Raw genomic sequence first — 20011 nt, forward strand, 5'->3', positions numbered from 1 at the left:
ATTTCTTATTTATTTGATTTAGTTTCTCTGATAGAGCTACTGATAGTTCTTCTATGTGTAGACTTTTCTGTGGAGTATGGAGAGACTACTGTATGTGTGTAGCAGTGCAGTTAAGTAGTTAGAGCATAGAACATAAGAACAGAAGTCTCCAGGTTAATATCAGCCACTTCACTGATTGAAAGAGACCACAGGTGAAGTGAAAGTGGCACTGGAGAGCTACCAAATAGGATCTTCATAGAATAAAGGGGTTGTTGCTGAAGAGAAAAGTATCCTGTTGGATTTTCTTTTCTCCTGGCAGAAGGCACACACCGATCAAAAATTACCAAAAAAAAAGATACAGCTACCCTTCCCATACAGATACATGTATTTTTTCTTCTGTCTATCCTAAGAAGTTGGTTAGAGATAACACATGAACTTTGTCCCACACACATTTGTTGCAAGTCAAGTGACCATTATGTGAAACTGCCATTATGCAAATATGGTCGAGACTGTCACTCTCCTCTCCTATTTAATGACTTTCCATGATGACAGACTTACTTGCTTTGAATTGAATTTGGAGGGGAAAAAAAATCCCCATGTTTTGGGATGAGGAAAATCTTGAGTTATTATTTGGTTTTATAGTTAGTGGAATGGTAAATTATGTTCAAATGCTTGAATTATACTATATAAGAGATAATACTGAGCTATATCAATGAGCAGTATGCTGAACATTTGGGATTATAACAGGGTGTGCTCAAGTAGGAATACAGCCATGCAAACAAGAAATTGTACTTAGCTGATGTCCGTGGGAGGTCTAAGTCATCCCTGGGCTAATGGCTAAAGCCATTGTCTGAGGAGATACTATTTTCCAAAAAAATCCCGAGTTAGGATCACAAGCTGAGTATGCTGATGTGCACTTGATCTTTTTCTTTTAACTTCATTTGGTTCCCTTTCAAACTGAAATGAGCCATTTTACTGAAGCGGAATTGGAATTGATAATAGCAGCCTGTGGTGTGTGCTTATGTTCATGCAGTTATGATGTTGTCAGTAACTGTGCAAGCAGTAGTGAAGAAATAATCAAAAATTTATTACAGCAAAATAATAATTTACTTGGCTTCCATTTTAGGAGATAGTAATCTGATTATGTACACATTATTACTATGTTGGCTATTATTACTGCATCAAATTCGAGTATCTGAGGCTTTACTGGAAAATGGTCATTCTCAATGTCCTAGTATGCGATTAATTCTCTTTGTGTATCCTTGACAACATGCTATGCAATTTTGTTTATAGTTTCCTGCTGTATTTTGTCTTTTTTCATTCTATTACCACAAGGTCTTCAGTATGTGAGATGAGGGGCTTTTAAAACTGTGTTTTGGTTTTCTTCCCAGTATGTTGAAAGATTGACAAACCGTGTATTTATCCAGAGCATTCATCTTGTCAATTTGCAATTACAGTGCTGCCCCCAACTGGTAAATGTGATGGATCTGTAATTAGATTAAATCTTCATTTAAATGCATGGCATGGTTTTAATAGATTAAAAGCACTTGGAAGTTAATGAATTATGAAATTTGTCATGGCTTAACCCCAGCTGGAAACACACAGCCAGTTGCTCACTTACTACCTCCCAGTGGGATGGGAGAGAGAACTGGAAGAATAAAAGGGAGAAGACTCAGATGGTTCAGATAAAAAGAGTTGAAAAGGTAAAGCAAAAGCTGTGCACACAAAGCAAAGCAAGAATTGGTTCACCACTTCCCATGGGCAGGCAGGTGTCCAGCCAGGAAAGAAGGGCTCTGTCATGCATGACACGAATTGGGAAGACAAATGCCATCACTCTGAACATCTCCCCGTTCATTCTTTCTTCAGTTTTATGTGCCCAGCATGAGGCCATATGGTCTGGGATATCCCTGTGATCAGCTGGAGTCCATCTGTATCCCCTCACAACTCCTTGTTTACCCCCAGCCTCCTCACTGAAGGTGTGGGGCGAGAGGCAGAAAAGGCCTTGGTTCTGTAAGCTCTGCTTCACGATAACTAGAATATCCCTGAATTATCCACATTTTCCAGCACAAATCCAAAACACATCCTCTACCAGCTACTATGAAAAGAAGTAACTCTATCCCAGTCAAACCCAGTATAAAATTAAAAGGATAGTGCCATTTAAATTTTTACCCATGGAGGTGCATCAACTAAAGCCACAGTAATGTTAAACACAGTGAAATAGGTGGAAAATTTATGAAAATTTTTATTAATACTTCAGTTTACATGTTTGTATTTATTATTTATTTCCAGTGTTTGCCATACTCAGTTTTTCTCAGCCATAAGTATCCTTTTGAATTTGTGGTTAGCATCTGTGAGAAACACAATTGGATTTTTTAACCTAGGTTTATGTGCAGCGTGACTTTTTAAAAAAGTAGATCTTGATGCACCTTATTTTGTTACCTGGTGGCAAGGCTACCATAATATTACTTGGAGATATTACAAGAAATGATGACTCATTTGTGAAACATTTGTATTTTGAAGGGAGTGAACTCATTATTTTAAGCAGAAGAAGGTGGATCAAGCATGGCTAGTTTAACAGCTGTATCTACCTATGCATATGGCCTGCATCACTGCAATATTTTAGTACTTAAGACTAATTTTTTAGTGTGCTGTTTTGAAATACTCCTGTGAAAGAAAAGCTACTTCAGTCACATAAACAGGGAACGGAGATGTTTCATGTTAAGTGACTTACTCCAATTTCTGTAAAGTTTAAATGTTGAGCAGTCACAGTGTTTTCTGAGTCCCTCTTGATATACTTCACTGCTTTCTAGAGTAGTTCTGCTTTCTAGGGATTTTTCTGAGTAGATTGAGTTCATGTCAGTGGTAAAGAATTGAACTCACATATCTGAACACAGAACCAGCACCTAACACGTGAAGGCATTCAGTATTGGTTGTCTCTGGTGCACTATAGGGTTTTGTGGATAAAAATGTATATTCGTATTTACTAATAAAATTGTAATAGTTGACTAATTTTGGATATATTAGTATTTGTATGTAATAGTTGACTAATTTTATATGTAATTTATTTGCAGGTTACAATGTTGTAGTAAATATTCCCAAAGGAGCAACAAACATTGATATTCGACAGCACAGCTACTCAGGGAAACCAGAAGATGACAACTACCTTGGTAAAAGCCTCCAGTGTACAACACTGATGGATAGGTTTTGTGCATTTGACAGAGATCTGCGCTGGATATATATTATGAGATGTCTGATAAACATATTGGAGAAAATAACTAATTTTTTTATATTAATTGGTAGAGTCTGTAGATACTAGTTTTAAGAAAGCTAATATATAAATCAATGAGATGTTAAGGTTTCTAGTTCTTAGATGAGTGTGTTCATTCATCAGAGAATAGGAATTATAGCACCTTGCATAATTTTCTCAATTTTTTACTTTGTTGTCACAATGTTAGTTGGAATGCCACAAGTGAGCTCAGGAATAATGCAGATATTTCTTGTTTTAAATCTTGGAAGTATACACTTCGTTTATGAACAAAGCAGTCTAACCATCAGCAAACTTGCCAGTTGTCTCATATATCTCTTTTTCTAAGTATGTCTGGGACGTAAAGAGTACAAGGGTGGTCACATGCTGATAGATTTGCAAGTGTATGTGGGCAACAAAGTATTTATAAGTACATCTGGCCAAAAATCTTGGTTGTTCTATTTCACAGTAGTTACATGGTATCTGAAGTGCCTGAAAAAATATAGAAGCATATTTACCTTCTGTCTCTTCTTCTGTTGTTATCCTAGCCAATAAACTTCAGAATTCTCAAAATGTTTTCCTTGTCACCTGTTGCCCAGAAACAGCCCCCTGACATTAGCTTCCATTTTAAATGTAGTCATGCCTGAATAGCATCTTGTACTACAAATTTTACCTTATTTTGAAAATGTTTAACTTGTCATTAATCTTAATTATTGCAAATAGGTAATTGTATTAAATTATTATCACAAATGCTTAATAATTTATTTTTATTTTCAAAACCCACTTCACTAGAGGAAGCTGTAGCAAATACAAGGATGTGATCTGTAGAACAGGGCAGAAATACAAATAATTATTGTTTCTTTCTGCAGTAGCAGAACCTAGCAAAATTTTGGAAGTCAGGACTCCAGTTGGCTCTCCAGCAGAATAAATATTATTTAATTACTATAATGCAGAGAAAATCCGTGGTTTAGAAAATCCTTGACCACTGCTCAGGTGAAAGCTACTGATGATTAGGATTGAATTCATTAATTTGAACTATTTGTTACAATTTTTTACATTGACTAAAATAAAGCCACATGTTGGTGAAGTTTTACTGATAGAACCTTTTAACTAAATAGATTTCCAATATTTTACTTCACTTACAGCTTTATCAGATACCCATGGAAATTTTATCTTGAATGGAAATTTTGTTGTAAGCATGTCAAAAAGAGAAATCAATATACAAGGAGCCATTTTCGAATACAGTGGTTCAAACAATACAATAGAACGAATTAACAGCACTGATAGAGTTGAAGAAGAACTAACCTTACAGGTGCATGTTTACTTTTTTCATAAGTTTGAAAGTTTCCTATACGATCATTATGTTCATAATTTTATATTCAAATTCACTGAAAAACAGCTATCATTTTATCTCAATCAAGGTTTTGTGTGTAGGGAATTTGTACAACCCTGATGTGCGTTATTCATTCAATGTCCCAGTAGAAGATGGAAGTGATCTGTTTACATGGGACCCTTATGGACCCTGGCAGGACTGCAGCAGGATGTGTCAAGGTACTGTGAAGTATTTTTTTCACCAGAACCAAAGACCTGATGGGATTAAGGAAGGGACTCATCTTAAGTTCTCTGACATTTCACCATTACTTTAAAGAAAAGAAACTTGTTACCCTCAGTAAGCTTTAAGTTCACAGAGCCTTTAAGGACAGAATAGCTTCTGATTTTTTGTTTTTTGCTATTTTTAGTACTTATGCAGTACAATTTTATATTCAAATCTACATTTGGAGACATAGGAGCAGTTTATTAAAAATAGGGTGAATCAAATCTAATACATTCTTACAAAGTGGTATTATATGTCTATTAATATTCATTAGGCTTCCATTATACCATTTCCAGGTGGTCACTGATTTGTCTGGTGTCTTTCATACTCACTTATTTGTCTTTTTTTGATTATCTGCTACATGGGACAAAGGTGTTTAAAGATATATTTGACTATTTTAAATGGTTACTCTCTAGGCCATTCCAGTATAAAAAATAAAGCCACAGCATTTATGAAATGTGTATATATAAAAGTGTATGTACATAGATTTTTGACAAATACTCCTATTAGTGGGTGCTAGAAAAGCCTGAAAATACGTGATGGTGAATTTCTTCTGGGTTTGAGTCAGGCTGTGTACATGCTCATGTGCTAGAGAAGCAGAACAGCTGTCAACTGTGGTATTTCTTCAAGAACTCCAGACCTTTTACTTACCTTGTGATCATATTTCCTGCTTCTTTAAGTGAAAGGATCACAACTTCTATGTTAATATGGTGGTTTAGGAAATATGTTAATTAGCAGGACACGCGTGATGCGTTTGGAATACTTAGCCTGATGAGTAAATGGACTGTTGCACTTTTGTAGTTCTCTGGAATTTGATATCCTATGAGACCACTGTAGGACAGCTGGGAGGTGGAAAAGGTGACTAGGGAAGGTTGTTCTCCACCTGGAATGTAGTGAGCTGCAAAAAGGAGCATGTTGGTGCAGAATCTGCTGTGTACAGCAATTTGTGCTAATGGGATATCTCAGTCCCTAAATGATGAATGGAATCCATAAGGCAATATTATTTTAGCCCTTTATTTACTTCTTCTGATGCTTTTTCAAGGTATTCGAAGAAGAAGAATGACATGTATACGTAAAAGTGATCATATGGTAGTGTCTGATCAAAGATGTGAACTTATACCCACTGTACCAAGTGTCTTTGAGGAGTGTAATACAGAGTGTGAATTAAGGTAAAAAACGGTTCCTAACTGGTAGAGTTATTGTGGTCTTATATGGTTTTATTGATTGACATTGAAACAAGGTAATTCAGATTGCTTTATCCTCTGTCCCCCCATCCCTCTCTACCTTCCTCATCCTTCCCATCTCTCCCTGTTTTCCTCAAATCTGTTGGTGTAATGGCTTTATGCATGATATTTACACCTTCAACTCCACATAGAACTAGGATACTCTTCTATTTCTTTTTTTTTTTTTGGTAAAATACAAAATCTCTTGTTAGAATTGTGAATCTGTTCTGTATATTCTGGCACAAAAACTCGTATTGCTGCATGAAATACATTTTCCACCAGAATCGTACCCACGACTGGAACTAATTTGAAACAGACTTGTGTTTTTGCACTCCAAGATAGCCTGCACTGACATATTCAGAGGATGAAGAGTTAGAATTATAGCTTACATTTTTCAAAGTCACCTAGGAGATTAAGACAAAAGATCCTTTAAATTTAAAAAGTTCTTTTAAGCCTATGATTCAAATTCTTTTATATTGCTTTGAAAATCCAGTCATGAGATAAGGATTTACAGTTTTATTTGTTCCCTGAAATGCATATCTATATTTACATTACAATTCTTGGTACATTCCCTGAATGCTTTAATTACCATGGTCATATTTTTTAAAACATATTTAGCTTTCTACAACAGTTTGTCATTTTAGGTGGCACAGTGTTGGCAAAAGTGACTGTACATCAAAGTGTGGCCCAGGACATCGGTCTATTGAGATCCACTGCATAAAGTACTCTACTGCAAGAGGACTCAGTGCTCCAGTGGATGATAAGTACTGTGCTGATCAGCGAAAACCAGCAGCCAGAGAGCCTTGCCATGGTGACTGTATGTTAAGAAGTTGGCACTACACAGAATGGTCAGAGGTGCAGATTTAAAACTTTATAGTTCTACCTTTGTAGTTCGGGTTAGCATTCATACCAAATTTTTATTCCTCTATTTATTTTTTTAGTTTAATAACTAAAAGGAAACAATGTTTGACAAATACAGATAGGTAGAATCAGCTAATACCAACCTTTGTATTTCAGCAACTTCCTTATATTTTTGTAAGAATAGGTAGCTTGTTTGCAGCTTGGTATTGGATGTCAGCAGCGAAGATCTGATAATTAAAGGTGTATATTTTATTTGCAAGTCTTAATAATTTAGTTCTGTACAAGTTTGGTTTTGTTCTTTGTTAGAGTTTTATCTTGGAACTCTTACATAAAGTGCTGAATTTATCTCAAATGAACATACTAGCAGTTTTTAGATTAAATGGAGGACACTTGTCTGGCACAATCATTAACATTGTACCTTAACAGTCTTTTACCTTTAAGACTGATAGTGTGTTTTGGCCTGTTTTTGTTGTGTCCTGTTTCCTATTTCGTAATTATACACCACAGTGTTCCAGGAGCTGTGCAGGAGGTGTCAGGACCAGAGAAGCTTTTTGTATGAACAACTTGGGTCGCCATCTTCCTGACAGAGAATGCCAGGAACTTCCAAGAGTTGTAACACAGAGTTGCAATGAATTCTTATGCCCAAGCTGGTTGGTTTCTGACTGGAGTGAGGTAATGAAACTGTGCAAAACTTAAAGTACATTTGGTCCTGGTCATAGATATTAAAAAAAGATGCATTAACTGTGTAGGGGGTTTATTTTATCTTGAGCCATGTGATTATGAAAATTCCAAAGTCCTGTGCTTTGTCTGATACACATCACACATCTATGAATGACATGAGAACTTCTGTAAAACACTCCCAGAATTTATTTTTCTCTTTAATTTTGTTATATTAAAATGAGGTAGTGAAGATATGTCAAGTAAATGTATTTGCAGTAATTTGCATATCTTCCTTTTTTATGAAGCTATGAGAACTATACAGCCACTTGTTTAATAGAATTATATTAATTTTATTATAGGTTGGATGGATATAAAAGAATTGTAGACAGTTTAAATATTTTTCTAGTGAAAACTGTGATATATGCACTATTATTGTATTGGAAATAAATGATCTGTGCATAGTTTTCATAATTTGTAGCTTTAGAATTTGAATAGTAATTTCTTTGTATTAGCATTTGAGTTGAACTTAACAGTAAATGAAAAGTTCATTAAAAAATAGGGGACTACTTACATTCATGGAATATTTTTGTTATTTATGTGGTTTTTAAAATCCAACAAGTTACTAAAAAGAAATTGAAGCCCTTAATGCAGATCCACGTCTCTGCAAACTGATGTTTATAATAATTTTACAGTGTCCTGTGACATGTGGCAAAGGAATGAAGCATCGTCAAGTCAGGTGCCAACTTAATGATGAACAACTGAGAGATGATTTCTGTAACTCAAGTGACAGACCAGAGTCAGCAACACCGTGTGAACTTCATGAATGCGCATCTTGGCAAGTAGGGCCTTGGGGATCAGTGAGTACATAAGGATTCCTGGCTTCTTGTTTTCTAGTTCAGCCTATGAGCAATCAATACTTTTTAAACATTGCAGTTGAATCTTAAGCAGTTGTTTTAGTTGAATTGATTCACACATTTGTTTGCAGAGTCATATTGGCTATCTAACTTGTAATTTAGGAACACCCATATATAAATTAAATACCAAAAATAGTAATTGATCCTGAGCCTTAATATCAAAGATGCTTTTGCACATCAGTGTATTACATCACCAGAATAATGATGATGAGGGTACCAAACTGTTTAGACGAACAAGACAGTTAAAACTCCAAATATTTGTAGGTAAGTGAACATATTCAAGTGGTAGCTTCAATTAATATAGATTAGTCTTCAATCTACAACATACTTCAATCAATCACAGAAATGTATATGCTAATATTAGCAGGGAAAAGGGCTTAGTATTTTATTGTTACGTTTTGTTTTTACCTTGATAAAAGATCTGCTATCTCTTTATTTGAAAGTGCTGTTGAAAAGTACGTTCCTGTGTGACACTTATCTAATGTAAACCAGAGTGGATTTAAAATGCTAAAAGAAAGTGTATTAATTTGTGAAGGGAACTTTTGTCAGTAAATAGATGAGAATTAATTTTAAAAAGTAAGGTACTCAGCTTCATGTGGCTTTTATAAGATCAGGTTACTCAAACCAGCAGAAGATTATTCAGTGTTTCTTGGATGTTATTGGGAAATCATAACCAAATAGCAGCTGATCTTTATGTTTTTACATACAACTTGTTATTAAAATACAGAATAAATATACCTTTGGAAATTGAGTATATTTTTAAATTAAGACATTTCTTTTACTTTTTAACCTTAGAGATAACCACACTGTTATCTAACATAATGTAGGGTAATATTGTGATCACAAGGTGATGACTTTCCATTCCTAGAAGCTAAATGAAAAAGTTAAATAAAAAAATAATTCAGTCCCATGATAGAATGCTTATGAATAAAAAATAGTTCTCTGAAATAGCTTATACAAGTAATTTACCAATCTATGTCACTGGAACAAAACTTTTTATTGCAGTTTTTCTGCTGTACCACCTGGTAACAGCCATTCACAACCAGGTTTTTACAAGTACTTGTGCTTGAAGCACAACATTTATAGGGATAGGATTTGTGTCATAATGTTTTCAGCCATCTTATGTTTTAGGAAGCTTCTTTGAGTGCACTCACGTCAAACTCTATAGGGAAGGGAAAGACATTCAACAGCTGCAGTTAGTGATCCATTTGAAGCTACTCCTTACTCCTCCCTTTCCGCTCCCCAACTTTCTCTTCACTGGTTTTTATTGCTGAGCATGACATCTCTTCACTGGTTTTTATTGCTGAGCATGACATTATAGATTGTCCCTTTGATCAGGTTAGGTCAGCTGTTCTGGCAGTGTCCCTTCCCAATCTCCTGTAATGTCTCCTCCCAACCTGCAGGGGATAGAAAAGGGGAAAGAGAGAAAGGCTTTGTCCTGCACAAGCACTGTTCATTGATGTGCTGTGGACACTGGTTAAGTATCTGATGGTCTGCCACAAAGGAGGTTAGCACTTGCTCAGCAGTCATTCCTATTCATTCTGGAAAGAGTTTTAGAGTAGAAAATGTGATTAAAAATGACATTTCATTGTAAATAGCACCATTTCAAGTGTATGAAACTCCTGCCTTCCACAGTGCACTGTGACGTGTGGACGCGGGTACCAGGTGCGCGCAGTCAAGTGTGTTACTGGGACGTACCGTGTTATTCTGGGTGACGACAGGGAGTGCAATGCTGCCACTCGTCCTACAGACAGCCAAGTAAGTTAAAAAGTACCTCTCTGCTCCTCTGTCTAAAACATTTAAATACAGCTGTTTTCTACTGGTCCTGTGTGGGAACTTGGAGGAAATCACTTCTAAAATGAGAAAAAGATATTGAAACTATGCTTTTTTTCACGAACATCATGTTTTGCCAAGGGAATTAAGTAAAAGAAGGGTAATTTTAAGACTGTGTGTTTGAAAGTTGGTATGTGATTGAAGGATTAGAGTATATGACTTCAAGGAATCCAAAGGCCTGTGATAATTTGGCAGTGGGGGAAGCTCCAACATGTAGAATATTGTAAGGACACTGCTTGCCATGCTGCTTAATAAATATTACCCAACCAGCTTCTTTATTAAGCTTTTAAATATAAAAGCCAGTTAATTGATATAGTTTATTTCTGCTTAGATGTGAAAACACTGGGTTTGAGTATCCTTTGCATTTTCAATTATGGTACCTGTTTGACTACTGACTGAAACTGGGCAAATTTATATTCTCAGTACAGGGTGAGACAATTGAAAGATGGCGACAGCTCAGCTCTTGCCAACAGCACCCAGAATTCTCTGTGTTGCAAGGCCTTTTAAAAGTTTTCTAACCAATAGCAAATTGTCAAAAGCTTATGGACATCTGCATAAACCAATCATTAAAAACTACACGTATACCTTTTATCTTACAATAGGTGCTTGCTTCGTATTTCTTATTGTTCAAGAACTTTTTATACTCCAAATATTTCAAGGCCTAAAATTCAACTCTGTTTCAAACCTCAATCTATGTAAGCTTATTGCAAGGCTGGATAAATCCTCTACTCTTTTATTTCCCACAGTATTCCCACAGGTCCTTCTGTGCTGCCTGCGGCTCTGAAGTAGGACACTGTCATGTCTATGCTCCTTCTCGCCAACAAGTTGGCGAAAACTGTTCTTTCTCAAAGTGCCAATATTATTAGTTATTACTAATGCTGTTTTAAGATCAAAAAATTTTTCTTTGACACTCAATTTAAAACAAAACAAAGCAATTCAATGAGAGGTCTTTGAATAATTCTAGGGAGAATGTAAAAGATGGTATTTACATGTTAATGCTAACCATTTGCTTTACATTTGGCTCTTCCGAAATGTATATTTCAAAAGCTTTTTTTTTTTTCCTCTCCCCAAAGGAATGTGAATTGCCCTCTTGTCCAGAAAATACAAAATTATGGACTACTTCACTTCCTCCTGTTCATGTGGGGAAGGTGACCCAATGGAGATATGGATCATGGACCCCAGTATGTAATCTAGCAGCCACACCTTGCCGAACAGTCCTCCACTTATTCACCTATTTTTCCATGAAGGTTTCATTAATATATTTTTCAGACTGAAATCTGCTTGGGATAGATTAAAAAGGAGTTCTAATATTTTCTTAAGAAAAGAAACGATTTCTTAAGAAGCAGATAGACATTCTCAGCAAACTGTGTGCTTTGAATTCAACCAGGAAAAATATTAGGAAAAAAAGCAGAATTCTAGGAGCTGGAGTTCTGAATGAAAGAGTTTTTATATGTGACAATGCACTAACATAATTGATCAGTTTCAAAGTATGGAGAACATCTTTGGTTTTAAAATATTATGTAAATCTTTTATGTGAATAGTGATACTAAACAGTATTTTTACAGTATTTAGTCTTTAAAGGTCTAATTTAACACTTTTTTGTAAAATAAGCATTAGTAAAACAGTTCCTACCTTAATTTTCTTCAATGCAATGTTTTTTATTTTGATAATGTTGACAATTAGTTTTACTTGATAGCAATATGAAAATTTAAAATTATCTATAAAATGTGGATGTATCTGTTAATCCCTTGAGATATTTAACAAAGCATATAATGAAGTTATATACTTGCACAGCTCTTTTAACTAAATAGCAGTAAAGGATGCATAAACTGAGGCTACTCATCAGTTCTTCTATAAGTCCACCTTGAACTTGTCAGCTATAAGGGCATCAGAAGGGGCCTAGTGGAATCTGGTAATACAAACCACCATGGCAAATAGATTGTTAATATTGGTTTTTATTTTAAGAGTTGATGTAAGTATTGCAATCCCTGCGTAACAATTAAAGTGTTCTGGAAGTTACTGATGTTTCTGTTGGTACTTGCAACTGTGTAATTAATTATTCCATGTTATAGTTTAAATGCTGTCTTATATATACTGGAATGCTTCATGAGCATTAAGGCCATGCAATTCAGTTTCAAGCCAACAGAAACTATGTTAATGTTTTAGATGCTTGCATGAGATTGTTTTAGTCTCCTGAAGTGTGATGACCTTGAATTGTTCACTGACAGTGCTCTGCATCCTGTGGGAAGGGTGATCGTGCTCGCTATGTGAGTTGTAGAGATGCTCATGGAGAGATAGCAGATGAATCTTTGTGTGCTCATTTACCACGACCAGCTGAAATTTCAAGCTGCTTTAGCCCATGTGGAGAGTGGAAAGTTGGAAATTGGTCCCCTGTAAGTATTAATTGTAACATTTTTTTAATGTGTGTGTTTAGATTATTGGCCAAGTCTCTGTTTAGAAATTGAGATTTCATTTTGTTTTTTGCAAGTGTAATTGAAATTGCATCCCTTGAAAAGCAAAGTATATGTTTGTTCTTGTCAAAAGTAAATATAAATGTATTTGTTTATTAATTATCAATGTCCTGTGACAAACACTGGGTTAATCTTTTGGTCAGTGCACAGTTACATGTGACCATGGAATAATGACAAGACAAGTCATCTGTGTCAACTATCATCAGCAAATCAATGAGAATTATTGTGATCCTGAAGGCCGACCTGCTAAGGAACAAGAATGTAGCATGCCGTCATGTCCACCAGTTTATCGTCATGTTGCAAAAATACATGACCATCCAAGCCATTTTCCAGAAGTAGGTTACCTCCCAATACACCCTTCACGAGACAATTTAAACCAGTGGAACCGTCCTTCTGCGAGAGGATATCAATGGAGAACTGGACCCTGGGGAGCAGTAAGAAATTTTTTAGAATATATTAATTTGTTCTGTCACATGTGTGTTAACATTTCTAGAAGTGTTATTGCAGTACAGATTTGGTCGAAAGAGAAGCACATTCATTTTAAAAAGTATTGTTATTCTTGTTCTTACTGTTATTCAGAATATATTAAATTCTAGGTGTAATTTTTCTGTGATTTTAAATTTAAAATACTTCTACATAGTAGTCATTTTTATTTGAAAATTTCGGTTTTGAAACTTAAGGTTTAAAACCAAGGTTTTTTAACCAACATATTTGATATTTCTTTGGTTATGCAATGGCAAAATGTATGTTTACCTGTTTTGGTAGTGCTCTAGTACTTGCGCAGGTGGATTTCACCGCCGAGTTGTAGTATGTCAAGATGAGGAAGGAAGAAGTGCCAGTAACTGTGATGAGGCAACAAAACCTTTGGAGTCGAGACACTGTGATTCTGGACCCTGCCCACAGTGGAACTTTGGGAGCTGGGGAGAAGTAAGAGCATTTCACCTACAAAAGGGAACATTGTTCCACATAAGCTTAGAAGTAGAAACATAATTATGTGACTGTGAGTGGAACTGAACACCTTGTTTTTCCTTATTTAGTAGAGTTTAAAATTTTAAAAAAATGTGTTTCAGCCTGTTTATTTAAACTTTGTTCTTTGATCAAATCCAGAACTGTAGTGGAAATATGAGTAATGTAAATACACATCCAAAAGAAGTATTGTGTGAGGCTAAGGATATGCATCAACAAATCATATAGTTGCACAACACATATCTTGAGACATAGAAAATTAAATTCTGTTATAAAAGGCTGGATTGTATGCAGAAAAACCACAGTGTAGTAGCTAGTCTAAGAAAAAAAAAAGAGCATAAGAAGTCTTATAGAAACTTTATTCCATGTAATTTCATAGGTACTAGCAATAGTAACTGCAAGCAGTAGTAGCTACTCTGTTGTTGTTACAAATTAGAAGTATGGAGATAGGATCATGCACCTAAAGGTTTTGCCTTGGTTAGAACATTTTGATGACACATTTTATGTTATTGGACAAAGGATAGTTTCTCTGTCCTGTGTGATGTCATATTTTGACCACACATTCCTGCTCAAATGCTATAGAAAGAGTTAAAGCTGATTATTTTTGCATTTGTTCTAATCTAACCTCTTGTGATTCTTACTCACTTTTCTTGCTTTTGAAAATCAGTTATTGGAATTGAAAAAAGAAGAAAAATTGGTTGAGTGATTTCTTTATTTTATCTTTTTTCTCCTTGTTTTGGCCAGATTTAGCCACTCAGTTCACAAGGTCTATCTGAATGTCATATTTTTTCAGTCCATGGCCATAGAATTGAGATATGGTTAATGCAGATGATGCAGTTTTTTGCTAGTTTTGAATCATTGAGAATACAATAAAAAGTCTGAACTATTATAGGTTAGTTTTAAGAGCTCATTAGGAATGAGAACTGGTATTGAAGAATTGCAGGCAAACTGAGACCCAGAAAACACATCCTATTAGTATTTTACAGTTAGTCTGTATAAATTAGACTGTGCAAAAGTATGCCCAGTATCTGAGTTTTCTGAGTCTTCTACCACTGTCTGGCAGGGAAAACTACTTTTAAGACATATTTCCATATTTTCCTCTTACTAAATGAGGAAGAGATACATGCACATTTATTCTCACAACTTCTCCTTATTCTTGAATAGAGTGTCCAGGGAATATGGAAAAATACATAGTAAATAATATGATGTACTGATTATTGCTACATCTTTTGGTTTGATGGTATGTGATGACTGCTAATAAAATTATTGCATATAAAATTCTGTGTTTCAGTGTACTCAGACTTGTGGAGATGGAATAAAGACAAGACTGGTGATTTGTCAGCTTCCCACTGGCCAAATGCTGGGTGATCAAAACTGTGAAATTCTAGACAAGCCACCTAACATGGCACAATGTAATGTGCATTCTTGCCCTGGTGATGTTTCTTGGCATCGGGGACCGTGGAAATCGGTACGATAGCATTCAGTAATATTTTTTGCTTTCTTGTTCTGTCACTCTATTTCCCATTGTCTTTTAAAAGATTTTATGTCATTATTTTACCTGATAACAGTGAAATAATAATGCATGTGAAATTTAGTCTATGTAGTTTTATAAAAAAATTATTCCTGCAGTCACAGAATTAAATGAGTTCCTTCAGTGGGAGCAGAATCATGCTCTGTAAAACATCATAGGGAATATTTTGAAAATTACCTGAAATCTTCCTAACTGATAACAGTACCTAATAGGTGTTCCATTTGGAAGGGTTACAATTTGATATGTGTTTGAATTTAAAAGTTTATGCTGTAAATTATGTTGTAGTATTTATATTTGCAAAAACACCCTAAACTTTTGAGTGCATAACTTTTTCCCTGTAGTATATTTAAGTATAAAATAACTCACATCCATGTATATTATACTCTGTCATCAAACGTTTTACTTCATATTACTTGTACATTTGTGTATAAAAGTTTATATTAATGATTTTAAAACAGGGACTAATTGAATTTATCTATGTATAATTATGTATGTAACTCTAACATGTTATTGTCTACATGTCACTGTCTATTAATGTGTAAAAATGCCTACTGTAATCACCATTAATCTTTAAAATTGCCACTAGCAGATTATTAGCATACTGAAGTAATCATAGCAAGCTCTGCAATACAGAGCACATTATAATTCCCAAGCTGTGAATTTGTCAACAATATTGATTACTGAGCTAAATTCTATGGGGAATCATGGCAATCAAAGGAGATTGGATCCAGTTCTGGTTCCATCAAAATCAGCAAAAAATCTGTCATTGACATCCTTGGGAGATGGTCTGGGACAACACTCATTTGGGTTTTTTTATTAATAAAATTATGTAATTTGTCTCTTGGAATTAATATGGCAGCATTTCAAAAATTTGTCCAATTTCAACTGTAACAATTGCTAATGTTTATATAAGCTATTCTAATTTATTGCAAAGAGACTGTAAAATATAAGTTTGCTTTAATGGTTTACCACAGTTATCTCTTTCTTCCACTACGCAAAGCAGAGTTTAGGATTTGTGTTTAGCAGACACCAGAGCATCTTGTTTAGCCATTTTCCAAATAATTAGCAGTGACTTGCTAATTAATGTTCATCAGGTGCTGAGAAGATGAGCAGGGTTCAGCACCCAATTGCCTTTAAACTCAATGTTTGTTTTCCTATTAGATCAAGTATTCACAACCTGTTCATTCCCTGTGTAATTCAGTTTGCCCTACGTTAATAGAATACCTGAAAGATGTTGTAAATGTTGCATATGGCTTAGTTTTATAAATATTTTCATGTTGGTTTGTTTCTCAAGTAACATAAAAAGCCATTTTAATCCTTCAAAAGCGAAGTTTAGAATGGATTCTATTTATAAGAGGGAGAGGCCTCTTTTATATATGCTTGTAAGATGTATGGATGAACCATAAAGGACTTAATTCCATCATACTATCTCATGCTGCAGAAACAAACATAGCAAATTCAGGAAATAAAAGCAGGCTCCCATATTGAATATGCTGTCACATTTCAATAATTTAGCTAGTTTGAATGTTGCCAACACAGAGACTTACTTGTTTTTTGTTGCTGTTTAACCAGAGCAAAATTTATTCAGTAAGGATGACTATTAGGAAGGAGCAGTAAAAGCTTTTCTTGCAGGGACGCTGTTGTAGCCCAGAACAGTTTTGTTTAGCCATAGTTGACTAGTGATTTGTTAGTTTGGCAATGGATCATAGCCCTGCTTATCTTACAGATTTCTGGCATAAAATATGCTCTAATATTGGGAACTGTTAATGACTAGATGCTCTCTGGCTGCTAAAATCCTCAAGCCAGTCACATCTACACTTACTCCCTTCTCTATAGGATATCAAGAACCAGACAAATAACTATTTATATATTTCATAGGAGTATTGAGTAATATTTCTGTGCCAGGTGAGCAATGCATCAAGCTTTTGTGTCTACTAGTGGGATTCCAGTGTTAAAACCTAAGCAGAAACTGTGAGGCAAGACTAGATGATCCTGGAAGTCTTTTCCAACCCTCATAATTCTGTGATTCTAACTTCTTCCACTACCTATCACTATGTATTTGAGAACAGAGGACTTTTAGGAGTATGCCTTCTAAGTACATTTTTTCATTATTGTTATACGTATTGGTTATAGAACATAATTAACATAGACTATATCTTGTAAATGCACAAAAGGGCCCTTGCAAGGGAGGTGCAGTTTATGATTTGAAGCCAGAATTTTGGTTGATGCCTTCTGAAGTTTAGCAGCTGTTGGCTGTTACACTTTATAGTGTCTGTCAGCGGCTGGAGCTGACCCTCACAAAGCTTAGAGGCTGTGTACTCCTCTGCTCCTGGTTTCTGCAGTTGTCCAAATGGATGTGAAGCAAGTAAATCTCAAATTCTAAAGGTTTGTACCTTTAACTTCTATATATTTTCTAATGATTTTAGGAAGCTTGGGCAGGAATTACAGTTGAGGAATAAGATAAGTTATTCATATATGGGAAGACAATACCTTCAGGCTTTGCATAATGAGGAAAGTTTGTTCACATTTTTGGACAACAAGAATATGGATAAATTTAGGAGTTTGATCTCATTTTTGGCCCCCTGTACTTTTTCAGTGCCTGCAAAAGCCCTACAAGATCCAGGCACCAAACAGCAAGGTTTCTGCTTAGGCAGTTGGTGGTAGCAGTTGATGTTACCTTGGAAGCTTTGTATTTCATTTGGGCAATCAGTTCTTGTATGAGCATTGGTAGTTACCTAATTTTATCATGAAAATTTTAACCAGATATTTCTCAACTTGAAATTTGTTTGGTTCTCATCCCTTCTTTTTTCTTTAGAAAGAATAGATAGCTCCTTACAGAAGATAATTATATTTTGTTTGTGTGAAATGTTTATAAAATAAAGATTTTAATTATTTTTCTTTTCCTCACTCTTAGGATTTGTATGTAATTCATAAGTATTACTTGTGATTTCAGAGAAAATAGGCATAAAAATAATGGATTATTTTCAATTTTACCCTAAAGTCTCAGAAATGTGTTACTGCCATTTCTTATTGCCCCTCAGACACATAATGTAATAATTCTTTAAAGTGGCTGTCTGTATAGTGCTTCAGTTTTGTACTTACTTGGTCCAGAATAATTTAGATGTAATTCTGTCTTTGCTGTAGTGGAAGAAATCTGCTATTACTTTTGATGTATATGAATCTATTTTTTAGAAATAGTCCCAGTTCACTTCCAGTGTTGTTACTGCCAGGCATCCCAATGACTTCCCCAGGAGCAGAAGCAGGCCAGACTTGCATAAGTAAAATATTTATTTGTTTTCATTTTAATGCAAAAAATTCTCACTATGTATGATAAGTGCCTTCATTCACTTTTTCTAATGTGTAAAAAGTATTTATATCTTTAAAAATAATCTTTTATATTAAAAGGGAATTCAGAATCAGTGAACTTGGTTTTCAAAACCACCTTCAATTTTTTACCTCTACTTCTGCTGCTGCCTAATGTTGAATTTCAAAATACCTCATTGCCAATACAGCACATTAAATTAATATTCCACTGCCTGAAATCTTGATGTTAGCATCTGCTATTCATTTTTTAAAACTTTGGAAGTGGGAGGGAGGCTTTATCAGAGATAACTGGTAGCAGATGTCACTGCCCAAATAATGTCATAAAACAGACTTGGGATAGTGAATTTTATGTAATGTCATTCTGATAAAAATGAAAGCAAATATTTGTTTCTAAAATTCAAAGCCAAAATATTTGTGTAATGTTCATTGAGAGGAAATTTCTCCTGTTTGGTGCTATGTTGCCTGTATAGCTTGAAATAATAAATAAGTTATAATGTATGTGTAATAATTTAATTTAATGACTGTGACTTGTGTCTGTGAAAATACAGTTGCATTTTAACCCTTCTTTTTCGTGCATGTTGTGTGGCTTTGTGTTTATATTTATTGTGCTCTTTGTTAAGGAATGTTAATATTTAAAGCGCTTAAAAAAAAAACGGGTGGGACAGGTACTAACAACTTTTGCTGAAAGTGAGGGTTTTCTTTAACCTGTGTGTTGAAATTAACTTTATATGATACTTTAGTGACATTGTTTTCATGGGGAAAGCTCTTACATTTAAACACAAAAAAAAGAAAAATATTGTTACTGATAAAAGCAGCAGTTGATGCCATTGATTAGCTGGACTGAAATAGATAGTTGGCACGTAGTCTTTGATGGTAAAGCTAAAAGATCCTAGCTCCTGAATCTTTTGCTGGAGCTGTAATTTTATGGCCCAGTCCCCTCCCACTTAGTGAGTTACAAAACACAAAGAATGAGGATTGTAATATAATGCTCTACCCTTAATCTCAAAGACATAACATGGATTTTTACATTCCTAGAACACTTTTGGCAGAAAGAGGTTTGCAGAACTTTCAGGTCTTCCATTTAGAAGGAGGACAAGTAAGAGTAGGACATAGTCAAAATAAAAACAATAAATAATAATAATAACAAAATCACACACACACACACACACAAAAAAACCAAAACAAAACAAAAACAAAAACAAAAACAAAACAAAAAAAAAAAACCAAAAAAAACCAAAAAAACCCCAAACAAACAAACAAAAAAAAACCACCAAAAAAACCCCCAAAAAAACCCCCCCAAAAAAACCAACCAACCAAACAAAAAAACATAAAACCCCAAAAACCAGAATATAATGGAAGGGGAAAGGAAGCAGGTGATGTGTGATACCATAAATACAGTTACTTAATGAGA

At 34.8% G+C, this 20011-nt stretch overlaps 1 protein-coding gene across 1 annotated transcript in view; it reads left to right on the plus strand.

The window, feature by feature from the left end:
• ADAMTS20 (ADAM metallopeptidase with thrombospondin type 1 motif 20) overlaps positions 1 to 20011 on the plus strand; it is a gene marked incomplete at its 5' end in the record, with an annotated part of 85184 nt that overhangs the window by 41152 nt on the left and 24021 nt on the right. The window contains 13 exons of the mRNA XM_083860418.1: positions 3051 to 3146; positions 4369 to 4535; positions 4645 to 4774; positions 5860 to 5986; positions 6685 to 6895; positions 7409 to 7573; positions 8254 to 8418; positions 10111 to 10233; positions 11382 to 11489; positions 12537 to 12701; positions 12923 to 13213; positions 13545 to 13706; positions 15037 to 15213. Coding sequence (XP_083716544.1) covers positions 3051 to 3146; positions 4369 to 4535; positions 4645 to 4774; positions 5860 to 5986; positions 6685 to 6895; positions 7409 to 7573; positions 8254 to 8418; positions 10111 to 10233; positions 11382 to 11489; positions 12537 to 12701; positions 12923 to 13213; positions 13545 to 13706; positions 15037 to 15213 — 2087 coding nt within the window. The remainder of the gene's footprint in view (positions 1 to 3050; positions 3147 to 4368; positions 4536 to 4644; positions 4775 to 5859; positions 5987 to 6684; positions 6896 to 7408; positions 7574 to 8253; positions 8419 to 10110; positions 10234 to 11381; positions 11490 to 12536; positions 12702 to 12922; positions 13214 to 13544; positions 13707 to 15036; positions 15214 to 20011) is intronic.

The sequence above is a fragment of the Zosterops lateralis genome (genome assembly GCF_965231275.1).
Source record: "Zosterops lateralis genome assembly, chromosome: 4".
In the NCBI taxonomy this organism is placed as follows: domain Eukaryota; kingdom Metazoa; phylum Chordata; class Aves; order Passeriformes; family Zosteropidae; genus Zosterops; species Zosterops lateralis.